Genomic DNA, 21424 nt, shown 5'->3' with positions numbered 1-21424 from the left:
GTAAAGATGCCCCCCTCCCCACCCCGCATTTTTGTCACCACAAAAAGACTTCATACATTTCTGCCTAATGTAGCCCACATACCATATAAATGACCTCTACCCCCTATAGTTCATAACAATGCAGTCATGTTGTATGTATATCTCGTTTTTACCTGCTTCCAGTGTTGATTATTACCTACGCACAATCCTCCTGCAAGCGTCTGTCTGGAGCAGCAAGGGGTGAAAGGTGACTGGTACTGTGAGGTGAAAGGTCATCTTTTGTGCCTGCTTCTACACATTCAGTGTGCAGCGTGCAGCGTGTTCCGCCAACACACTGAATAGTAGCCCATATCATAAAACCTTTCGGGATTTTCTTCTTAATGCTTTGTTGTTGTTGTTGTTGTTGTCCTCGTTTAACGTCTATTATTTCGCTAGACGTGGCCTCTTGGTGCTGAGTAACACATGGTTTGCATTTGAGTCAATAGTCTCTCTTGGTATTTAACTCTTGGTTCCTTAAATGCCTTTAATGCCTTTTCTTTCTTCGCCAAAGAGGTTATGTTTCAGGTACAATTTGTATGTATGTATGTTTGTATGTATATTTGTATATATGTATGTGTTTTAGAAGACCAGCATAAGTCAGGTACGCCTGGATAGAGACTATTGTAATCTTATGGTGGGTCGGCCTTGATGAGGATCCTGGGCCCCCTAGCGGCTTGTCACAGTACTGTAGCGGAACTTCTGGTTTAATATCTCGAGTTCTGGAGATGTTGTGGCTATTTTATCGAGTGGTAGACGGCTGCTGAGGCAGAGATAAAGTGGTATAAGTTTGGCGTCCATTGTGACATGTTTGGAATTGTAGGGACCGTAGTGTCAGAATCTGAAAGGGTATAACTCAATAAGGTTGACAGATCGTCGTGATGTTTCGTATGTACATACCTGAAGTATGCTTCATATAATTAAATATCAATTAAGAAAATCGGTATTTGATTTGCATAATCAATAAGGAGACAATTTGCGTAACAAATGTCTAACACCCGCTCAGACGCGCTTCTGGGATACGCCACCCCTTTTACAGCCGACGCGCTTCTGGGATACGCCACCCCTTCTACAGCCGACGCGCTTCTGGGATACGCCACCCCTTCTACAGCAGACGCGCTTCCGGGATACGCCACCCCTTCTACAGCAGACGCGCTTCCGGGATACGCCACCCCTTCTACAGCAGACGCGCTTCTGGGATACGCCACCCCTTCTACAGCAGACGCTCTACCTTGGTACAACACCCCTTCTACAGCAGACGCGCTTCGAAGCACATCTGGGATACCCAGAACATGGCGCAAGAGAAGGACAGCTTTCTGGATACCCAGGATGCGCTCCGATCGGGACGAGTCCTCTATAAGCTGACGTGTTTATCCAGAACGTGCACTTTGTTTCTTCCAAGTTAGATTGTGATAGAAGATCGCATATACGTAACCCAAATCTACAAAAAAATCAGTTTGCACAAACCCAATCATGTTTGGGACGTCCTCCATGGGCAGATCTATCCCACATATAATCACCTAAGATCTAGGCTCAGCGGCTGTGAAATAGATTTCAATCGCGTAGATTACGAACTATGCATCAATCCTCATAGCAGAGCATCCAAAAACGTCAAAAAAGTGTCCAACCAAATATGGAGACCTCGGCGTAAACAGTGGCGTTTCTGGGATAGACCAACGGGCCAGCACAACATTGTGCACCTTCCACAGAATGCATAGAATGTGCTTTTATTAAACTTCCCAATTTTCACATAATAGTTATATTCTTTTACAGAACTTCAACAGAAAAAGGAATATAACTGACCATAGAACACATCACCACAGCATATACACACTCGTAACTGTGAGATGACTTGTTCTCATGTATTAGAATAGGACACGTGAAGGACTTCCTGCATTTACATATATTTCAGCTACTAGTACATGACTTCTCTCGTAGAGTTCTTCTTTCAGCCCCTATGCTTTCAGAGTTTTCCACCAATGTTTACTACAGCTAGATAACATACAACACTGGTACACTGTCTGTTCCGATATAAGTTTGGATACAAGAGTTAAATGCCCTGATCATATTTCTCAAGCGTACACTGTTGTGTTTCTCAATGGATTACAAATGCAGATATCCTTGCTAAAGAATAGTCGCACTGGTCACTTCCCAACGCATGTAGCGTTTTTCATTAGTGTCTGTGTTGTCTTAGATGTCGGTCCAAATAGTCTTTCTTTGTTGCAGAAAGGTCACACTGGTCACACTTATAGGGTATTTCACCAGTATGAGTTCTCTTGTGTCGCGACAAGTCAGACTTCCGAGCTGTCCTGTACCCACACTCCCCACACATGTAGGGCTTATCACCAGTATGCTTGGCTAGATGATAATCCAAATTACCTTTCTTTGCTGTAGAATAGTTACACTGGTCACACTTGTAGGGCTTTTCACCGGTATGAGTTCTCATATGTTGCACTAAGTCATGCTTTCGAGCTGTCCTGTACCCACATTCCCCACACATGTAGGGTTTTTCACTAGTATGTATGACTAGATGTTGGTTCAAGGCAGACTTCTGTGCAGCAGAATAGTCACACTTGTCACACTTGTAGGGTTTGTTACCTGTGTGGGTTCTCATATGTATAGATAAGGCAGATTTCTGAGTTGTCCTGTGTCCACATTCCCCGCACATGTAGGGTTTGTCACCACTGTGTTTGACTATATGTACGTCCAAAGTGGATTTCAGCGCAGCAGAATAGTCACATTGGTCACACTTGTAGGGTTTTTCACCTGTATGGGTTTTCATATGTCTGGATAGGGTAGACTTTTGAGCTGTTCTGTACCCACACTCCCCACACATGTAGGGTTTATCTCCAGTATGTATGGCTAGATGTTGGTCCAAATTGCTTTTCTTTGCTGTAGAATAGTCACATTGGTCACACATGTAGGGTTTGTCACCAGTATGAGTTCTCATGTGTTGGGATAAGGTAGACTTGTAAGCTGTCCTGTACCCACACTCCCCACACATGTAGGGCTTCTCATCAGTGTTTGCTTCCGGTTGACTGACCAAACTGGTTTTGCTCGCTGTTGGCTGTTTTTCAGTTTTACCTGCATCCCAGTCCCATAAATCTCCAGTAGGAGACCCATCACAGACGTTCTGGGGAACAGCGGTAGGAGACCCATCACAGACGTTCTGGGGAACAGCGGTAGGAGACCCATCACAGACGTTCTGGGGAATAGCAGTAGGAGACCCCTCACCTGCCTCTGCCATGTCAAACCTAATGGAATAGAAAATATTAGAAAAGAAGAAATACGTCAATCAAAACTAGATAGATAAAGTTAAATATAAAGAACAGGTAATGTCACATGATCTAGCCTGACAAGCTATTTCAGATTAGGTGTTGTTTTCTTTTTTTGGAGGGGAAGGGAGTGTTTTTGCAATTACAAAATACAATTATATTACTAACCATGTTCACTATACAGAAATAAAATGACACAATAAGTAATTTATTCCCAAGGAGTGATTAGTTATTTTTTTCGGTCATTTAAATAATAGCTCGAAGCTTTTTGTGATTGGCTTCAGCTCATAGCATAAAACCTATTATAAAAGATCTACCCGTTTTACAACTTAGACTCGTTCAATGACCTAAATGACCCCAGCGGCATCTTGAGTAGATTTATCGGTCGCCTGTCGGCTAGACTAGCCGTTTTAAACAAGATCTGTTTAGTCTTACACAAACACATTCATACTCTCATGTCCCTAATAAACATACCCTCCGGAATAAACATACCCCCCGGACAAATCGTCAATATCTAATAAACGTACCCCCCGGAATAAACATACCCCCCGGAAAATTACCAAATTGACATGTATTTAACTGTGAACATGCTACTTCTGTCCAAAGAAAAGGAGATGATAAGCAGGTAGGTCTTTTTATTCATTTATGCCTAAGAACCACATCAGTTAGTTCTATAAATTATGAGCTGAAGAACTATATGTTAGATATCTTGTTCGAATCATGAATATTTTCTCAATTTTTTAATAAAAGGTTAAGTTGAAATTCGCAGTGAAACCTGCCTTAGGGTCACCTGAGTATAGCGGTCACTTTTCGTCGGTCCCTTGGATTTTTCCCGTTGACCTAAGCATTAAGAAATAGTCTATAGCGGTCACCGGTCGCGGCCAGACGATTTTCAGTCCGGCCGCTATGCCAACACTGCCGTCACGGGCGCGTGGCCAGCCGCGTTACGCTGAGCTAAATAGTAAATTATCCAAGAGGGGATCACGTTTTTTTTTCTGTACTACATCAGCAAGATGTCGGTTCAACTTGGACACTTTATGAAGGAGACATTAAATAAAGGAAACATTATACAAAATTATGTGATTTTATGCGAAGTGTTGTTGAATTCACGTGGCGTTTTTTTCTCATCTCAGACTCTTTGCACTTCTACCCTTCTCTACATCGTCATTTCTGTGCAGACTGGAAGGCTATATGGGCAGATTTTACAAATAGACCGTCCGTTCATGTATCTGATGTTTTAGGTTCTTGAAATGCATGTACGCTGTCCCAATTTTCGTATTCCGCGGGCTAAAAATGGAAATCTCCGTCTTTGCGCTTATCTCCAAGATGGCGTCAGCAGCAAATAAACAAGGTCAGTAGGGGTCAGTGGACGACTCCACTTTTACCAAGGTAAAATATCGCAACAAGATTTCTGATGTGTAGCACAAAATACAGTGATTACGGTATAAAAACGATTAAAACCTATTAAATAAAAAGTTATTTGTGTGAAAACTAGACTAAGATTGATTTTTGTCAAAGAAATGAGCCTACGTTAAGAAAGTTTTATTTCGACGTGACCACCTCGGCATAATGGCACATGCAGCTACAAAGGAAAGTTGTTGCGGTTTGAGAGATGCTTACACTAGAAATGATTATGAACTTGCTGTTTTTACCGACGAATTCCTGTCGTTTGGCAGAATTTGCGGCGGCAAAACTCATATTACAAGGGAAACGAAGTTATAGTTGTTATTTTTACGTCCAGCATTTATTATGTGAACCAAGCACTCTTCCGCCTCGCTGCCGAAAGCGCATGGAACCACCAGACCGGCGGGAAATTCCTCGCGCAAGGTGCTGGTTTACGATGTGAACAGAGACTATAAACTACTACTAAATTAAAACTAAAAGTTATTTATGTAAAAATTGTATTTCAAAACGTCAGTGTGGTGTTTTATTTTCCCCCAAGAACAACATTTACTTCGTAGCGTCATAGCGAGATCGACCGATATCACCGAAAGAGTACCGCGTACGCGTACACGCTCATGGAAATCCGCGCCGTTTCGCCCGAAAAATAGGGAATTTTGAGCAAAAATATCGTGGAAATATGGGCAGAAAACCCCCAAAATTCAATTCTTTGAGGGTCCTGGCTAAGCAAAGCCCCAATTTTCAGAAAAAAAATAAACGTACCGTCCAAAATAAGAACGTACCGGGTGGATTGTGAGGCTGAAAAAAATAAACGTCCCGGTACGTTTATTAGGGACATGAGAGTAATCCAGCCCCTCGAGCTTTGTCCTGATACTTGCTACATGTAACCGAACAACACAGGGTGTTTGCTACATCTCCAGTAACCATGGTGACACCAGGCTACAAAGGTCTGACCAGTTCATTATTTGTTTGGAGAAGAAGAAGTAGAAGAAATGGAGCAAAAACAATGTTTTCCTTTGTTTCCGTGAGGGTAAAGATGCCCCCCTCCCCAACCCCATTTCCGAAATTTTCGTCATCCCGAAAAGTCTTTCATTTCTGTCAAATGTAGCCCACATACCATATAAATGACCTCTACCCCCTATATTTCATAATGATGCAGTCATGTTGTATGTATATCTCGTTCTTACCTGCTTCCAGTGATAATTATTACCTCCGAACAATCCTGCAAGCGTCTGTCTGGAGCAGCAAGGGGTGAAAGGTCACACTGCAGGGGTGAAAGGTCATGTAATGCCTTCTTACCCATTATTGTGTTGTATGTTCCGCCTACACTATTCGAGAGGTCCCCAATATTTATACCTTAATTTGACAACTTAGTTGGTAGCAATATGCCTTAGGCCTATACACTTTTATCCGACGGCATTTCTGGATTTTTATATTTCAATCCAAACATGGATTGAAATAAATTGTCTTTTGTCCTGTTTTCATTTTTTCTCCTTCTGCCAAATCTTCAGATGGATTCAACTTTTTATTTTTTGGCCAAATATAATTACCTGAACTTTTACATTGAGATAGCAAATAGCCAGACGTTCTTTTCCACATTTTTTTAATCAAGGCCTTAAAATGACATTATTTAGTGTTTTGGGTCATTTTTAGGCCTAAAATAGATTTTTGGCCCCTGTGCCTCAGTATTACATCCTAATGACCTGAAATTTGATGCAGAGGAGCATTGAGCATATGCCCATATAAGTATCATTACCCTATCCACAGCATTTGCATACAAGACTAAAATGAGCTATTTGGTGATATTTGACCAATTTTGACAACAAATATATAATTTGGGCTACAATTTCCGTATATTAAAAGCAAATGTTCTGAAATTTGGTATGTTGTGCAGTGCATGTTTTTCATTTTCACTTCTGTCATACATTACTTAAAAATGGTTGAATTTTTTAAGTGGCAATTTTTAGACTAAGACTGTAAGGTATAGTGTTGGCTATTTTGCTTTTGTATGAAAACAAAATGACCTAAAATTTTGTATGGGGATGCATACGGTATATGCCCACAGGACCCCATTCACACTAACATGCTATAACACACCGGTTAGTTACACCATGCGTGCATAATATTGTGAACCTCCCGCACAAGAGACAATCGAATGGAATTTGTACTTTTATCAAACTTTATTATGTTCATTAATCAGTTGTGTTCTTAAATATCAGCCATGAGTCACCTAAACAACACTTTATGTCAAAGAGGCTAACTTCGCTAGAATTTGTACTCTAATTTAACTCCCTTATGTTCTCTATTCAGTTATACTCTTAAATATCAGCCAAGGCAGTCACTAAAACTACATTTTATGCCACAAAAGCTTACTTCACATGACAAGGCACCTAACTTAGTCAATCATCCCGGTGTTCCCGCCATAGGCACTGGCTGCATACCAAGCCACTAAAAGTAGTATACTGTATCGACAGAGACCATTTTCCCCGCGTACTATCAAAGACTGGATAGACTTTACCGCGGAGGGCGCCTTATCTTCCACCTGGATATCTTCAAGACTCAAATCTGACTCAAGTGTCTGTCGGCATAACCGCCTTTCTCAGGAAACTCCACACAACTAAAGGTTACAGAGGCTTCAAAACGCTGAAGGCGTACGCCTTGATAGAAGGAAGAAAGGGTTAATTGGAACTTTGAAAATACGTGACATCACCACAGCGTGTGCACGCTCGTAACTGTGCGATGGCTTATTCTCAAATATTGAAATAAAACACGCACATTGAGTGTTCTTCTTACATGCATGTTGAATGCTGCATATACAGCATAATATATCTGCTACTAGCAGATGACCTATGTTGCAGACTTTTTAGCTCAGCTAGATAACATAAAAAAACTCGTACGCTATCAGTCCAGATAAAGGAGTGTCCTTAAGATGTCCCGAAATCACATGCCTCACACGTGTTCTTCAGCGGTGTGTTTTACAATGTTTGTTCAATGCAGATTTTACTGCAGCAGAATAGTCACACTCGTCACACTTGTAGGGTTTTTCACCTGTGTGCGTTCTCATATGCTGCGCTAAGTTAGACTTGTGAGTCGTCCTGTACCCGCACTCCCCACACATGTAGGGCTTATCACCAGTGTGTCTGGCTAAATGCTGGTTCAAGGTAGACTTCTGTGCAGCAGAATAGTCACACTGGTTACACTTGTAGGGTTTTTCACCGGTATGGGTTCTCATATGATTGGATAAGTGACACTTTTGAGTTGCTCTGTACCCACACTCCCCACACATATAGGGCTTTTCTCCAGTGTGCTTTGCTAGATGTTGGTCCAAATTGGATTTTAGTGCAGCAGAATAGCCACACTGGCCACACTTGTAGGGTTTTTCACCCGTGTGAGTTCTCATATGTCTGGATAAGGTAGGTTTGTAAGTCGTCCTGTACCCACACTCCCCACACATGTAGGGCTTTTCACCAGTGTGTCTGGCCACATGTTGGTCGAAACTTTTTTTGTGAGCAGCAGAATAGTCACACTGGTCACACTTGTAGGGTTTTTCACCGGTATGGGTTCTCATGTGTATGGATAAATCAGATTTCTGAGTTGCTCTGTGTCCACACTCCCCACACATGTAGGGTTTGTTACCAGTGTGCTTTGCTAGATGCCTGTTCAAGGTAGATTTTGCTACAGCAGAATAGTCACACTGGTCACACCTGTAGGGCTTTTCACCAGTATGAGTTCTCATATGATCGGCTAAATGACACTTCTTAGCTGTCATGTACCCACACTCCCCACACATGTAGGGCTTGTCACCAGTGTTTGCTTCCGGTTGACTGACCAAACTTGTTTTGCTCGATGTTGGTTGCTCTTTGCCTTTGCTTGCATCCCTGCTGCATACAACTCCAGTAGGAGACCCATCACCGAAGTTCTGGGGAACATCAGTTTGTTTTGTTTGTTTATTTTTATTTATCCAGGGGTACATGTCGCCTGACCGGCGTTTTTCAAAGATCCCTGGGGGGAAACCCCGTACATACATAACAATAAATGATAACAGTATAAAATCAAATACATGGTGACTCAGCAAGAATCAGCAAATGATAACGCAATTTAACTAAGACAAAATAAGGCAAATCAATTGTACACATTAATCCTAATACAACTCGAAATCATAAATGAAATCAAATAAGTAATGGGAATTTGCATACCAATGTGAACAGAAAAAAAAAAGACGTGATAGATTACATATCAGATCATGTGGTATTCTGTTGTGTAGATGGTTTTGAAAGTAGAGATGGATGATGCTGTTCTTAAGTGTGCAGGTAGCGAGTTCCACAAAGCTGCACCGGAAAACGAGAGAGACTTCTTCTTGTATTGTAACCGTGTTCTTGGTAGTTGAAGCCCCCCCTGTGTACTGTGCCGGGTGTGGTGTGAATGTGTGTCAGCAGATGTAGTGAACAAATGTGATATGTGTGGAGGAAACATACCGTTGAGAGCCTTGAACATGAAAACAGCCTTAGCTCTTCTGTGGTGCTGTGCTACCGGGGTCCAGCCGAGTAAGTTCAAGACAGTTTCCCGAGAAGTGTAGTGGTCGCACCCTAATATTACCCTGCCCGCCCTATATTGCAACTTTTGGAGTTTGTCGATGGCCCCTTTACCTCCCTGGTCCCATACAGTACTGCAATAAATCAGTAGGAGACCCATTACCCGCCTCTGCCATGTTGAACTTTGGATCAAAACGTGTACAAAAATTAGGAAAGAGGATAGACCAATCAAGATAGCGTTTGCATGCAAAGAAATAATGTTGATATTCACCTGGTCTAGCGTAACAAGCTATTTATAGTTAGGTGTTGTTTTCCTTTCTTTTTTCAGTTACATAATATACATGGGCATAGAGAAGTTTCTCTTACACAACCAGATAATCTCACCTTAGCTGACGTTTAGATGTTTGTCAGACATCTTCCTCAGAGCTTCTAACTTCTTTTCATTTTCGGATATGTTTCCAATATACTAGTACTACTAGTATTACTAGTCACATGCCATTAAGTGATTATGATTATACAATAATTGATTCGTTCCCAGGAGGGGATAAGTTTTTTGTCTATCGTAACAAAATCTCAGTCATTTTAGCATCAAGCCTATAGAGACTGCATACAGCTTATTTTTTTTAGCAAATCACCTGTCATAAAAGCCCCCCCCCCATTTTACAGTAGACTCTCCCAGCAACCTAAATTACCCCAGCGGCATCTTGAGTAGATCAAGGAGGTTAAAGAATCTCTTTAACCTCCTTGAGTAGATTTATCGGTCGCCTGTCAAGTAGACGTTCTAAACAAGATCTCTTTAGTCTTACACAAACACATTCATAATCCAGCCCCTCGAGCTTTGTCCTGATACTTGCTACATGTAACCGAACACCACAGGGTGTCTGCTATACCTCCAGTAACCGTGGTGACAGCGGTCTGGCCAGTTCATTTTTTTTTTGGAGAAGAAGAAGTAGAATAAACAGCGCAAAAACAATGTTTTCCTTTGTTTTCGTTAAAAAATATATGCCCCCCTCCCCACCCAATTTTCGTCACCCCGAAAAGTCTTACATTTCTCATTTTCTGTCCAATGTCGCCCACATACCATAGAAATAATCTTTACCACATATATTTCATGATAATGCAGTCATGTTGTATGTATATCTCGTTCTTACCTGCTTCCACTGTTAATTATTACCTCCGCACAATCGTCCTGCAAGCGTCTGTCTGGAGCAGCAAGGGGTGAAAGGTGACTGACTATGGGGGTGAAAGGTCATGTAATGCCTGCTTCTCCACATTCGTGGTGTACCGCGTTCCGCCTACACTTCAGAGGAGCTGCCCTTTTTTATGCGACTTTTCTGGATTTTTCTTTCTTTCCTTTTCGTCCTTTTTATCTATCGTGTTATCAGCGAAGAATGGATTCTAAATTTTTGTTTTTTCTTTTGTTTGACCTTGGAATGTTCTATAACATTAGTACAGTGGAAGCCGCATAATTGCACACCCAATTTGCCAGCGAATTTCGTGCAATTATCCGGCGTGTGGGATAATGCGGAGTTGGTCATTTGGACCGCATCACCACGGGCGGAGGTGGTATGGGAGGTAGTACAACGCACAGGTTATTTACATGTCACAGTAGTGCTGTACCTGTTGTGCTCCGGACGTCATATACATGTCTTCACGAAACATCGTACTGCAATGCACTTGAAATCGAATGGGGATATATATAAACTTTATTGCACAACAATTGTAAGAGGTACAAAGTATGCCATCTATTTAACTACAGTTCTATACCTTAACGCCTTATCTAACTAATACAGGAGTTGTAGTATGAAATAAATTTCTTAAAGTCATTGGAGGCTTTTACAATCATTTGAGGAATTTCTAATGTCTAAACCTTCTTTGATATATTTTCCTATATCTGCCATGAAGGGATTGTCACATGTCATGATGTATTTGAATTTGCACTTCAGGTTCATTGAGATAAATCCTTGTGTATAAAATGACAGCCTTCTGTATCGAAAATTGCGTATATCAGAATATTTGGTACATACAACCATAAAGTGATATTCATCTTCAATTGACTCTGGACAGAATGGACAAACCCTCTGGTTAATAGGGATTTGTTGGAATCTCCCTGTTTCTATATTTAATTTGTGCCAGCTATGGTGTGGTGTTAGCAGAAAAAGTTTTTTTGTAGTTCGGTGCAATGTGCAAAGCCAGGGAACGTTTTGCTAACTAGAGTAAACAGGTTGTATCTTCCGGTATTGTAATGTGGGCAATGACAACTTGTATTTCCGAAGTGTTTTTCATCTCCCATTGCATTCCCTGTAACATATTTACATCTTCGCTCTTCTTGAAGTAGTTCAACTGTAATATCCAACACAAAATTTGGACTCACCCAAATTTTCGACTGAATAGCATCAGTCTTTGTCAAGGAATTAACAATCCACTGCTGCCGTGACGTCACGCTTTACAGATAGAACACGTGACTCAGTGAGCAGTGGAGCATAAGTTGCATGAAGCCTATGGTGCCCACCGTCTTTATTCAGGGAATGGTTGTAAAGCTCTTCTTTGATCCCTCTAGCGAAAAAGTCTGGTTTATGTCCAAGATTTTAATTTTATTCAATTTGGGTGAGTCCAATTTTTGTGTTGGATATTACAGTTAAGCTATGTCAAGAAAGACACAAGGTGTGTTGGCTAAATATAGGTTCAAGGTGAATTTATGTGCAGTAGAATAGTCACACTGGTCACATTTGTAGTTATTTATTTACCCAGTATGAGTTCTCATATGGTTCGCTAAGTTAGACTTCTGAGTTGTCCTGTACCCACACTCCCCACACATGTAGGGCTTATCACCAGTATGTTTGGCTAGATGTTTGTTTAAGGCGGACTTAAGTGCAGCAGAATAGTCACACCGGTCACACTTGTAGGGTTTGACACCAGTGTGTTTGGCCACATGTTGGGCCAAACTATTTTTGTGTACAGCAGAATAGTCACACTGGTCACACTTGTAGTTTTTTTCACCAGTATGAATTCTCATATGTTGGGATAAATGAGACTTTTGCACTGTACTATACCCGCACTCCCCACACATGTAGGGCTTTTGACCAGTGTGTTTGGCTTGATGTTGGTCCAAACTGGACTTATGTGCAGCAGAATAGTCACACTGGTCACACTTGTAGGGTTTCTCACCGGTATGAGTTCTCATATGTTGGGATAAGTCAGACTTACGAGCTGTCCTGTACCCACACTCCCCACACATGTAGGGTTTATTACCAGTGTGTATGGCTAGATGTTGGTCCAAACTGTCTTTTCGTGAAGCAGAATAGTCACACTGGTCACACTTGTAGGGTTTTTCCTCCGTGTGAGTTCTCATATGTTTGGATAAGGTAGATTTCCGAGCTGTCCTGTACCCACACTCCCCGCACATGTAGGGCTTCTCACCAGTGTGTTTGGCCAGATGTTGGTCCAAAGTGTCTTTTCGTGAAGTAGAATAGTCACACTGGCCACACTTAAATGATTTTTCCCTGGTGTGTGTTCTCATGTGTCGGGATAATTGAGACTCCCATGCTGTTCTGTACTCACATTCCCCACACATGTAGGGTTTATCACCGGTGTGTATGGCTAGATGTTGGTCCAAATGACATTTCCTTGTTGCAGAATAGTCACACTGGTCACATCTGTAGGGTTTTTCACCGGTATGAATTCTCATATGTGTGGATAAGTCAGACTTGTGCGCTGTCCTGTACCCACACTCCCCACACATGTAGGGTTTGTCGCCAGTGTGCTTGGCTAGATGTCTGTCCAAGTGGGATTTTTGTGCAGCAGAATAGTCACACTGGTCACACTTGTAGGGTTTTTCACCTTTGTGCGTTTTCATGTGTCGGGATAAATGAGACTTCTGAGCTGTCCTGTACCCACACTCCCCGCACATGTAGGGTTTCTGACCAGTGTGCTTGGCTTGATGTTGGTCCAAACTGGATTTTCGTGCAGCAGAGTAGTCACATTGGTCACACTTGTAGCGTTTTTCTCCAGTATGAGTTCTCATATGTTGGTTGTGAGTTGTCCTGTACCCACACTCCCCATACATGTAGGGTTTCTCACCAGTGTTTGCTTCTGGTTGACTGACCGCACTGGTTCTGGTCGATGTTGGCTGTTCTTCAGTTTCACCTGCATCCCAGTCACATAACTCTCCAATAGGAGACCCATCACAGACGTTCTGGGGAACAGCAGTATGAGACCCATCACATACATTCTGAGGAACAGCAGTAGGAGACCCATCACAGACGTTCTGGGGAACAGCAGTAGGAGACCCATTACCTGCCTCTGCCATGTCGAACCTAATGGAATGAAAAATAACTGAAAAGAAGAAATAGAACAATTAAAACTATAAAGATAACAAGTATGTTTTACCTTTACATGATCTAGCCTACGAAGCTATTAAGGGCAAGGTGTTGGTTTCTTTTTTCTGTTTGTAATTTCTGTGTATTTGTATACATATATATGTTTCCAATATAAACTCGGCACAAAAAAAAATGGAATATCAACTTTGGCTGATCATATTTCCGTTGTTTCTGCCTCAATTTCAATGTGTTACATATCATTTGAAAGCGTGTATGATTTTCTTTCAGAGGGTATCAAACTCTTTTATGATTATAAATTCGTGGAACGAGCACCTGTGCTGCTTACGTCAGTCGGTCAGTGGGTCGCGAAAAAAGTGCCCAAATTTCCCTTTTTACGTTCAACACTGTATCATACTGTTGGTGCGGGTGCGGGTGTCAAGGGTCCAATCTATCCTTTTTTCACGTAATCATACACGCTTTCTATTGATATGTAACACATTGAAATTGATGCAGAAACAACGGAAGTATGATCAGCCAAAGTTGATATTCCAAACTTTTTGTGCCGAGTTTACATAATACTAGTCACGTTCGCTACCAATATACAGGGACAGAAAGTGATCAATTAAAGATAATATGATAAGCAATGTATTTCCAACAAAAGACAAATTTATTTCATCGTCACAAAGTTAGCCTGGTTACCAAACCCCAGCCCGATCTCAAGTATCTATCGTGCAGGGGTCTGGCCGGATGGGATAGGAACTCTTCTCAATTTTGCACCTTATAGTGGGCAAAAAACCCCACCAATAGAACAACACAGGATCAGCAGGAGGTAATTACACCCCTGCCATGATTGGTTAAAGACCCCCAACTGTACTTTTTGAATCCATAACGTAGCTGATTCGCTACTGTGATAGCCTGCTGACCAACTGTGGTGTGTTGTAGCTGGCTACCTGTGGTGAGAGTGGCCATCAATCCCAGGTTCTCCTCCCACTGATCAACGGGCCTTCGAGAACCTTTCTACAGCCATGTTGCCAGACCCCAACACGAAAGATATATAAAATATTCCAAAGAATAGTTTGGACCCAGATATCAAATTCACATTTGAATCAGAACAAAACAAGTCCCTCCCTTTTCTTGATACCCTGACAGTTGTCCAAGAAGATGGAACACTTCACATTGACATTTACAGAAAGAAAACCCACACGGATCAATATTTAAACTTTAAGTCGAACCATCCTCTAGACCATAAGTTAGGGGTGATCCGCACCCTGTTCCATAGAGCGGAGACTATAATCACAGACCAGCGGGATAAACAAAGAGAGAAAGACCACGTGATTAAGGCATTGAAAGTGTGCGGCTACCCAGACTGGGCGATTAAGAAGGCTACTACACCAAGATCAGAACCCCCAAATAACACCACCCAAAACCGGTCTTCTTCCAAAACAAATAGAGGTCTTGTTGTTTTGCCCTATTTGAAAGGAACCTCGGAAGCCCTTAGGAGGGTCTTTAACAAATACGGGATTAAGACCTGTTTCAAGCCGACACGTACACTCAAGAAGTTCCTAGTGGCACCCAAGGACAAAACTCCCAAAGAAAGTAGGTGTGGGGTGGTGTACCACATCACGTGTTAAGGGAAAACTAACAAAGGCCCTTGTAAGGAAACGTACATTGGTGAGACGGAACGTGCACTGAAAACGAGGTTCCTCGAACATCGGCGTCCTAGCTCTGTCAAATCGTCTGAGGTGGCGCAACATTTACATATAGAGTCTCCGGGACATTCCATTTCGTTGGACAAAGTCAAAATCTTAGACTCGGAACAGGATTTCTTCGCGCGAGGAGTGAAGGAGGCAGTGTACATTAGAGCCCACCGGCCCACACTCAACAGAGACGGGGGGCGGCACAGACTCTCTGATACTTATGACCCCCTCCTGCAAAAGTGGCGTGTTCCTGACGTCACAGCTGGAGATAGGGTCATTCTGTGAACAAGGTCGACGGAGTTGACCGAAAATTTAGGGTAAGTCCCTATATTAATTCGTGTTGGAAAGAAAGTTTAGCAGTTCCATAACGAAAGATATATCTTGAGGTTGGGGTATGGAATCCAGGCTATCACAAAGTGTACAGCTTTGACATTTTACCTAAAAGGCCGTTTGTGTTTGCCTACCGCTCATAACAATCACCGGTCATAAAAACGCCTCCCATTTTACAATAGACTCTCCCAATGACCTAAACGACCCCATCGTCATCTTGAGTCTATTTATCGGTCGCTTGTCGGGTAAACTAGCCGTTTTAAACAAGATCTGGTTAGCCAGACACTAACATATTAATAATCCAGCCCCTCGAGCTCTGTCCTGATACTTGCTACATGTAACCGAACACCACAGGGTGTTTCATACACCTCCAGTAACCATGGTGACAGCGGTCTGGCCAGTTCATTATTTGTTTGGAAACGATAAATAGGAAGTAGAAGAGCTTTTCCCCCTTTGTTTCCGACCTGTTTCGGTGAAGGTAAAGATGCCCCCCTCCCCACCTCCATTTTCGTCATCTCGAAAAGTCTTACATTTCTGTCCAATGTCGTACATATACTATAGAAATGATCTCTACCCCCTATAGTTCATAATAATGCAGTCATGTTGTATGTATATCTCGTTTTTACCTGCTTCCAGTGATGATTATTACCTCCGCACAATCCTCCTGCAAGCGTCTGTCTGGAGCAGCAAGGGTGAAAGGTGACGGACCTGGTGGGGTGAAAGGTCATTTTATTGCCTGCTTATCCACATTCAGTGTTCAGCGTGTTCCGCCTACACTTTAGAGGAGCTGCCCTTTGTTATTTGACCTTTCCGTTTTTTTTTAATTTTTTCCGTTGTTAATTTTCCTTCCTTCACATCTCTTTTATACATAGCACAGAAATAATCAGTTGTTAACGTAATCACATTTCAGACATTGTGTGCCTTGCATTGGTGACTGATAATGCACTGTGTTCCGTTATACATAATGTGTCTCTTTATATGTAAACAAGCTTTATAAGCTTATTATCATAATTCGGTAATAGACCGTCTTTTAAGAGAAATGAATTATTCTAATGTTAATATTAGCAGTATGAGTACAGCGCAATTATCGAATTTGCCGCGGTCCACCCTGTTGTGAGTGGAGTACTACTGGACAAATGAATGTGTCCGGATATGCAGCGCTACAGGAAGGAATAATGTTTGCAATCAATTGATAAAAATTACAGGGTAAAATTTTATCAATTTAGTCTGTCACACATATGTTGAATAAATGCAACATTGTTTTATTTGCTTCTCTATTTATAGATTCTATTTTCATGTCAAAATGCTGTCAAGTGTGGGGATTACCTAACGGTGCAATATAACCTTGGCCGCCAGGGGGAGCCGTTTGCTTGGTTGGAGTTTTGCTACAGCACCTTTTGAAGCAAAACAAACAACCACCAGAAGGAAGACCAAGAATGAAGGATTTGTTCTGAAACAGGACTTACGTTTGTCCGGGCTGTCTTGGTTAAGAGAAAAACGCCATGAGTGGAACACAGTTTTGGGTACAACTTTTTAATGGTCAGTGTCGAAACGATGGACAATCATCATATATAGAGCGAACTGATCCTCACGCTAACCGACATGTTTCTCACCACAGTCACCCCTTAGTTAGACAGCTGGAGCCACAGTTCCTGCTGGTAACTTTAATTCAGTGCCACACATGTACAGATCGGCTTCACCAATATGGCTTATTCAGTGATCCCTCACTGAGGCTCACATGAGCACAGCATACCAGCTTTTATAAAGAAAATTGTTAAAGCACCTTCCATCAATAAATAGTGGGTTGTTATGGTATTAGGCATTTTCCTCGTTTACTACAACAACAAAGAGTGTCATAAGTCAGTCTACTGTGAAAACAATGAAGTTGTTTTAGCGCTTGCATTTTGTCCGTGTCCGTGTTTTTACAAAACACCAGATTAAGAAGTAGTAATGCATTTGTTAAGCCAAACCACGATCTTATCACTTTCTAGACTTCCCTATGTAAAACAAACCTTTTGGCTACATGCAAAAAATATAAGGATACATTCTCTGTAATATATATGAGAACTGAAGCGTGTCTACAATTTCAATGTAATGCATCATGACATTCACCATTTCTCATGTGTTATTTTACTACTCAACAAACTTGTAAAACAACGTGTTGTTTTGGGCCCATTGCTTTATCCATGTGTAAAACTGCAAGCATACACACAACCCAGACAAGAACCTGGAGTAAGATATATGATTCTTAGCAAAGCTGAAATCTATGTTAAGAACAAAAAAATAATGGATTTGATCAAGAGCTTTCTACTTCTAGAATGTTTCTTAAGTAATAACTTTTGGCTATGTGCCAAACAATATTCTCTGAAATATATGTAAGAAGTGAGGCGTGTCTAAAGTTACACTGATTCATTGGTTTGGTGCCTATTCACTCTTTCTTGTGCGTCATTTTAATACTCAACAAACTTGTAAACAAAGTGCTGTTTGGGCCCATTGCTAGATTTTAACGTTTTACTGATTCGTAGTTTATTTTTTTACAGGACACGTCCAGAGAGCCAGTTTGCGGTCATGTCTTCAGTGAACCTTTTTAAGCGATTACGGTCCTGTCAGTTCATCGTTTTGTAGGAAACGCCGCCAAAACAGAAAATGAACGTCTTAAGGTCAAACCAAATCGTTTTACTGGCTAGTAGTTTTACTGCAGGTGTCCGGAGGGCCGGTTTACAGTGGTGGAGATAGTTCCGCCTGTCGCCTAGGGACGTCCTGAAAACAAACATCAGACATGAGATATGGAGTAATGTGTTTTGGAATGGTTTATAATGATCAATGGTCTAACGTGCATGGTCTGATGGACACTTGAGTTGTACCATGTTCCACTAGAAAGGAAGGTTTCAGAAACGATTCATCTATTTATTGATCTTTAGGGTAGTCCCTTCAGTTACCGTAGTAAATGATTTCCAAGGGAGCCCTATTACAATAATAATAATAAGTACCAAATTAATTACTACATAGGATTGAACATAACAAAGCAATAATCCAATTCGGATTTGTAAATCATACAATGAACTTAGGAAAACTCAAAAGAGTAACAACTCATACATTGATAACAAAAACAACTCAAGATCACAACCTCATAAGGTCATTGGACGGTCAATGCGGTCAGAGGTCAGATATCAGTGCCATTTGTCCTGATCAGTCAAGACAAATGATACGGTTATAAGAAGTACCTGGGACAGTCTGGCATATGAAGCGATACGGCAAGTCGCATGAGACGTCGGCCCACTTGTCCTTCCCGGATAAGTGTGCGGAGTAAAGAACGCAATCCTGGTTTTGAATACGTATGTGGTCGTCTGGTTGTCCCGGATACCAGGAGCTGTAGTTTCCAAGTGCAGAACCATCCACCCACTCAAAGCTTCCCTCTTCGCGCTGATCGTGCAGGCCAAACCAGTAGGCTTCCCTGTTGCTCACGGACTTGTACAAGGAGATCAGGAAGGCGTTGGTCTCAGCGTCTCGGGGCATGGCGAGGGTGCCGCCGTCTTCACCACAGACCGTGGCCGCATCGCTGAAGGCCTTCCATGTGTTGAAGGCCTTGTAGCAGAGTTCACGGAACTCTGCGTAACCGTTAGGACAAGATTCTGAAAAAAGGGGTTTGACATCACGCTAAGGAATGTACATATGATGATACCTACGCACAATCCTGTATTTGATAACTGATAATCAATTTAATTAAGCAATGTTTTGAATCCAATAATGTTGCTTAACATAACAGTAGACATTAATAGATCAACGCCAACATACCCAAAGCCTTAAGAATGATAGTCAGGACCGCAAAAGTTTCCTCTTTGCAAACCATCACAAAAAGTACACATAAGAACTGAAAATCAAGTTACCTGGCGCCTTAATCATTTCGTGAAGACGCTGCTCCAAGGCGGTGGTTCGGCTTCGCTCCTTGTCCAGGTCGCACTTTAAGGCGGCAACAGTGGTGGACAGTTGGCGCATGTCGTCTCGGCCACGCTTCAAGGCGTCAACAGTGGTGGACATGACGTCTTGGTCGCGCTTCAAGGCGTCAACAGTGGTACACAGTTGGCGTATGTCATCTTGGTCGCGCTTCAAGGCGTCAACAGTGGCGGACAGTTGGCGCATGTCGTCTTGGTCGCGCTTCAAGGCGCCAACAGTGGTGGACATGTCTTGGTCTCGCTTCAAGGCGTCAACAGTGGTGGACATATTGTCTTGGTCACGCTTCAAGGCGTCAACAGTGATGGACATGTCGTCTTGGTCGCGCTTCAAGGCGTCAACAGTGGTGCACAGTTGGCGTATGCCATCTTGGTCGCGTTTCAAGGCGTCAACAGTGGTGGACAGTAGGCGTAGGTCGTCTTGATCGCGCTTCAAGGCGTCAACAGTGGTGGACAATTGGGATATTTCCTAAAACGTTTGTCAGAATACCAAACTTGAGAAAATGTTATGGAAATAAAAAAAAGCATGTTCTGTCTTGTTAGCGTCGCGAGTAAAACGACAAGAGAATCTGTGTTAAACTTTATACAACATAAGCTACAATTCAAGAGTGTTTACCTCTTTATTGATGAACGTCAGAGGGGCGAGTCCCACAGCGATCAGCACGGCAATGCCGGCGGCGATGCAGCTGCGGTGGGACCGGAAGAAGCTACAGAGAGCACCGCGGCCGCTTACTTCACGCGAGTACGTGCGGTCTGTAAAGTTTACCATGACGTTAAACAACAAGTACATTGTGTAGAATTTATATGTAGTACTACTCATGGTCCTGCGAGACCGACGAGTGCCTTTACTTTACTTACTTAACGTCCACATATCGACTCAACAGATCAATAAATGCATAAATAACAAATATGTTAAATGGGATTTCAACAAAATGACATCAGATCAGGAAGCCGTTGTTTTTGGACATTTTCAAAAGGATGTAGCCCCGGCCGGGCTCCGATCCCCACAAATTTGTCCCGGTGGACTGCCGGATACCTTGGGGTGTTCCTCATGGCGTCTTTTTCAAATCCGGCCGGACATCCCTGAATAACCATTAATCGCAATGTGTCCCAACGGGCCATGTAGGGATCCCGACCAAAAATGCAAAAAAGGACTTAAGCCTTGGCAAGTTGCCACACGAAAATTCACGTTTTATAAAACAAAATGTATCCATACTAGAAAAACTGAAAAGTGCAAGTAACAAACATGTCGGCTACCTGCAGACGTGTCCGCTGCGTGGCCTTCGTACGTGTGTGAAGCCCCTTCTTTCTCTTCTTGTGGTTTGTCAGCGCCGTTGCCATGGCGGACACCCCCGCGGGAACCACTCTGATGGACAGGAGGGTGTTGGGGCGGCGGCCCGCTGGTTCCCACCTCCCCCTGGGGTGACTCCTGCTGCCGCCCCACCCCAGGGAAAGACGGCGGCAGATCTTGATCCTTGATTGTGTAGTACACTCTCTCTGCTTCTGCGTACGTGTTTGGAGAAGCTCCTTCGTCTTGTTGCCGTTGGTCAGATGCACCTTTTGGTGGCGGCCCGCTGGTTTGGCCGCTGTCAGGGCGCGAGAAAGGGGACCGGACCGGCTCTGCTTGCTCGTACATTTGGACCGTACTGTACAGACAACCGTCGCGCAAAGTATAACTGAGAAAAATGTATCAACGTAGCAAATAATACCTTGATTAGTCTGTCGACGTAAGACCACATTTGCATTCATTTGTAGGGATGACGTGGCATCAGGTGGTGCGAATGGCATTTTGTATTTCTGCAAGTGGCAGACTAATTTTCTAGGAAAAGAAGTTAATCTGAGCTGAGAGGTAGAAGATCAAACAAATCTATTCCAACGTACGTAACACTTATCGATGTAATCGTT

The 21424-nt window shown here is 42.5% G+C and overlaps 3 protein-coding genes across 3 annotated transcripts in view; all 3 read right to left on the bottom strand.

Annotated features, from left to right (window-relative positions):
• The window catches only part of LOC118424803 (zinc finger protein 665-like), a 1044319-nt gene that overhangs the window by 233266 nt on the left and 789629 nt on the right, over positions 1-21424 (bottom strand). The window lies entirely within an intron of this gene.
• The window catches only part of LOC118424824 (formin-like protein 2), a 1075906-nt gene that overhangs the window by 292541 nt on the left and 761941 nt on the right, over positions 1-21424 (bottom strand). The gene's annotated exons all lie outside the window — the stretch shown is intronic.
• LOC118424811 (gastrula zinc finger protein XlCGF8.2DB-like) lies at positions 6859-9401 on the bottom strand. Its single transcript, XM_035833605.1, has 2 exons — positions 9367-9401; positions 6859-8619 (listed from the first exon to the last, which is right to left on the bottom strand). Exons 1-2 carry the CDS (start codon positions 9397-9399, stop codon positions 7654-7656), a joined length of 999 nt encoding a protein of 332 aa, XP_035689498.1. The 5' UTR covers positions 9400-9401; the 3' UTR covers positions 6859-7653.

Source organism: Branchiostoma floridae, chromosome 10 (genome assembly GCF_000003815.2).
Source record: "Branchiostoma floridae strain S238N-H82 chromosome 10, Bfl_VNyyK, whole genome shotgun sequence".
Taxonomy (NCBI): domain Eukaryota; kingdom Metazoa; phylum Chordata; class Leptocardii; order Amphioxiformes; family Branchiostomatidae; genus Branchiostoma; species Branchiostoma floridae.
Note: the sequence above shows the minus strand (reverse complement) of the source record. Positions and strands in the feature narration are given on the sequence as shown.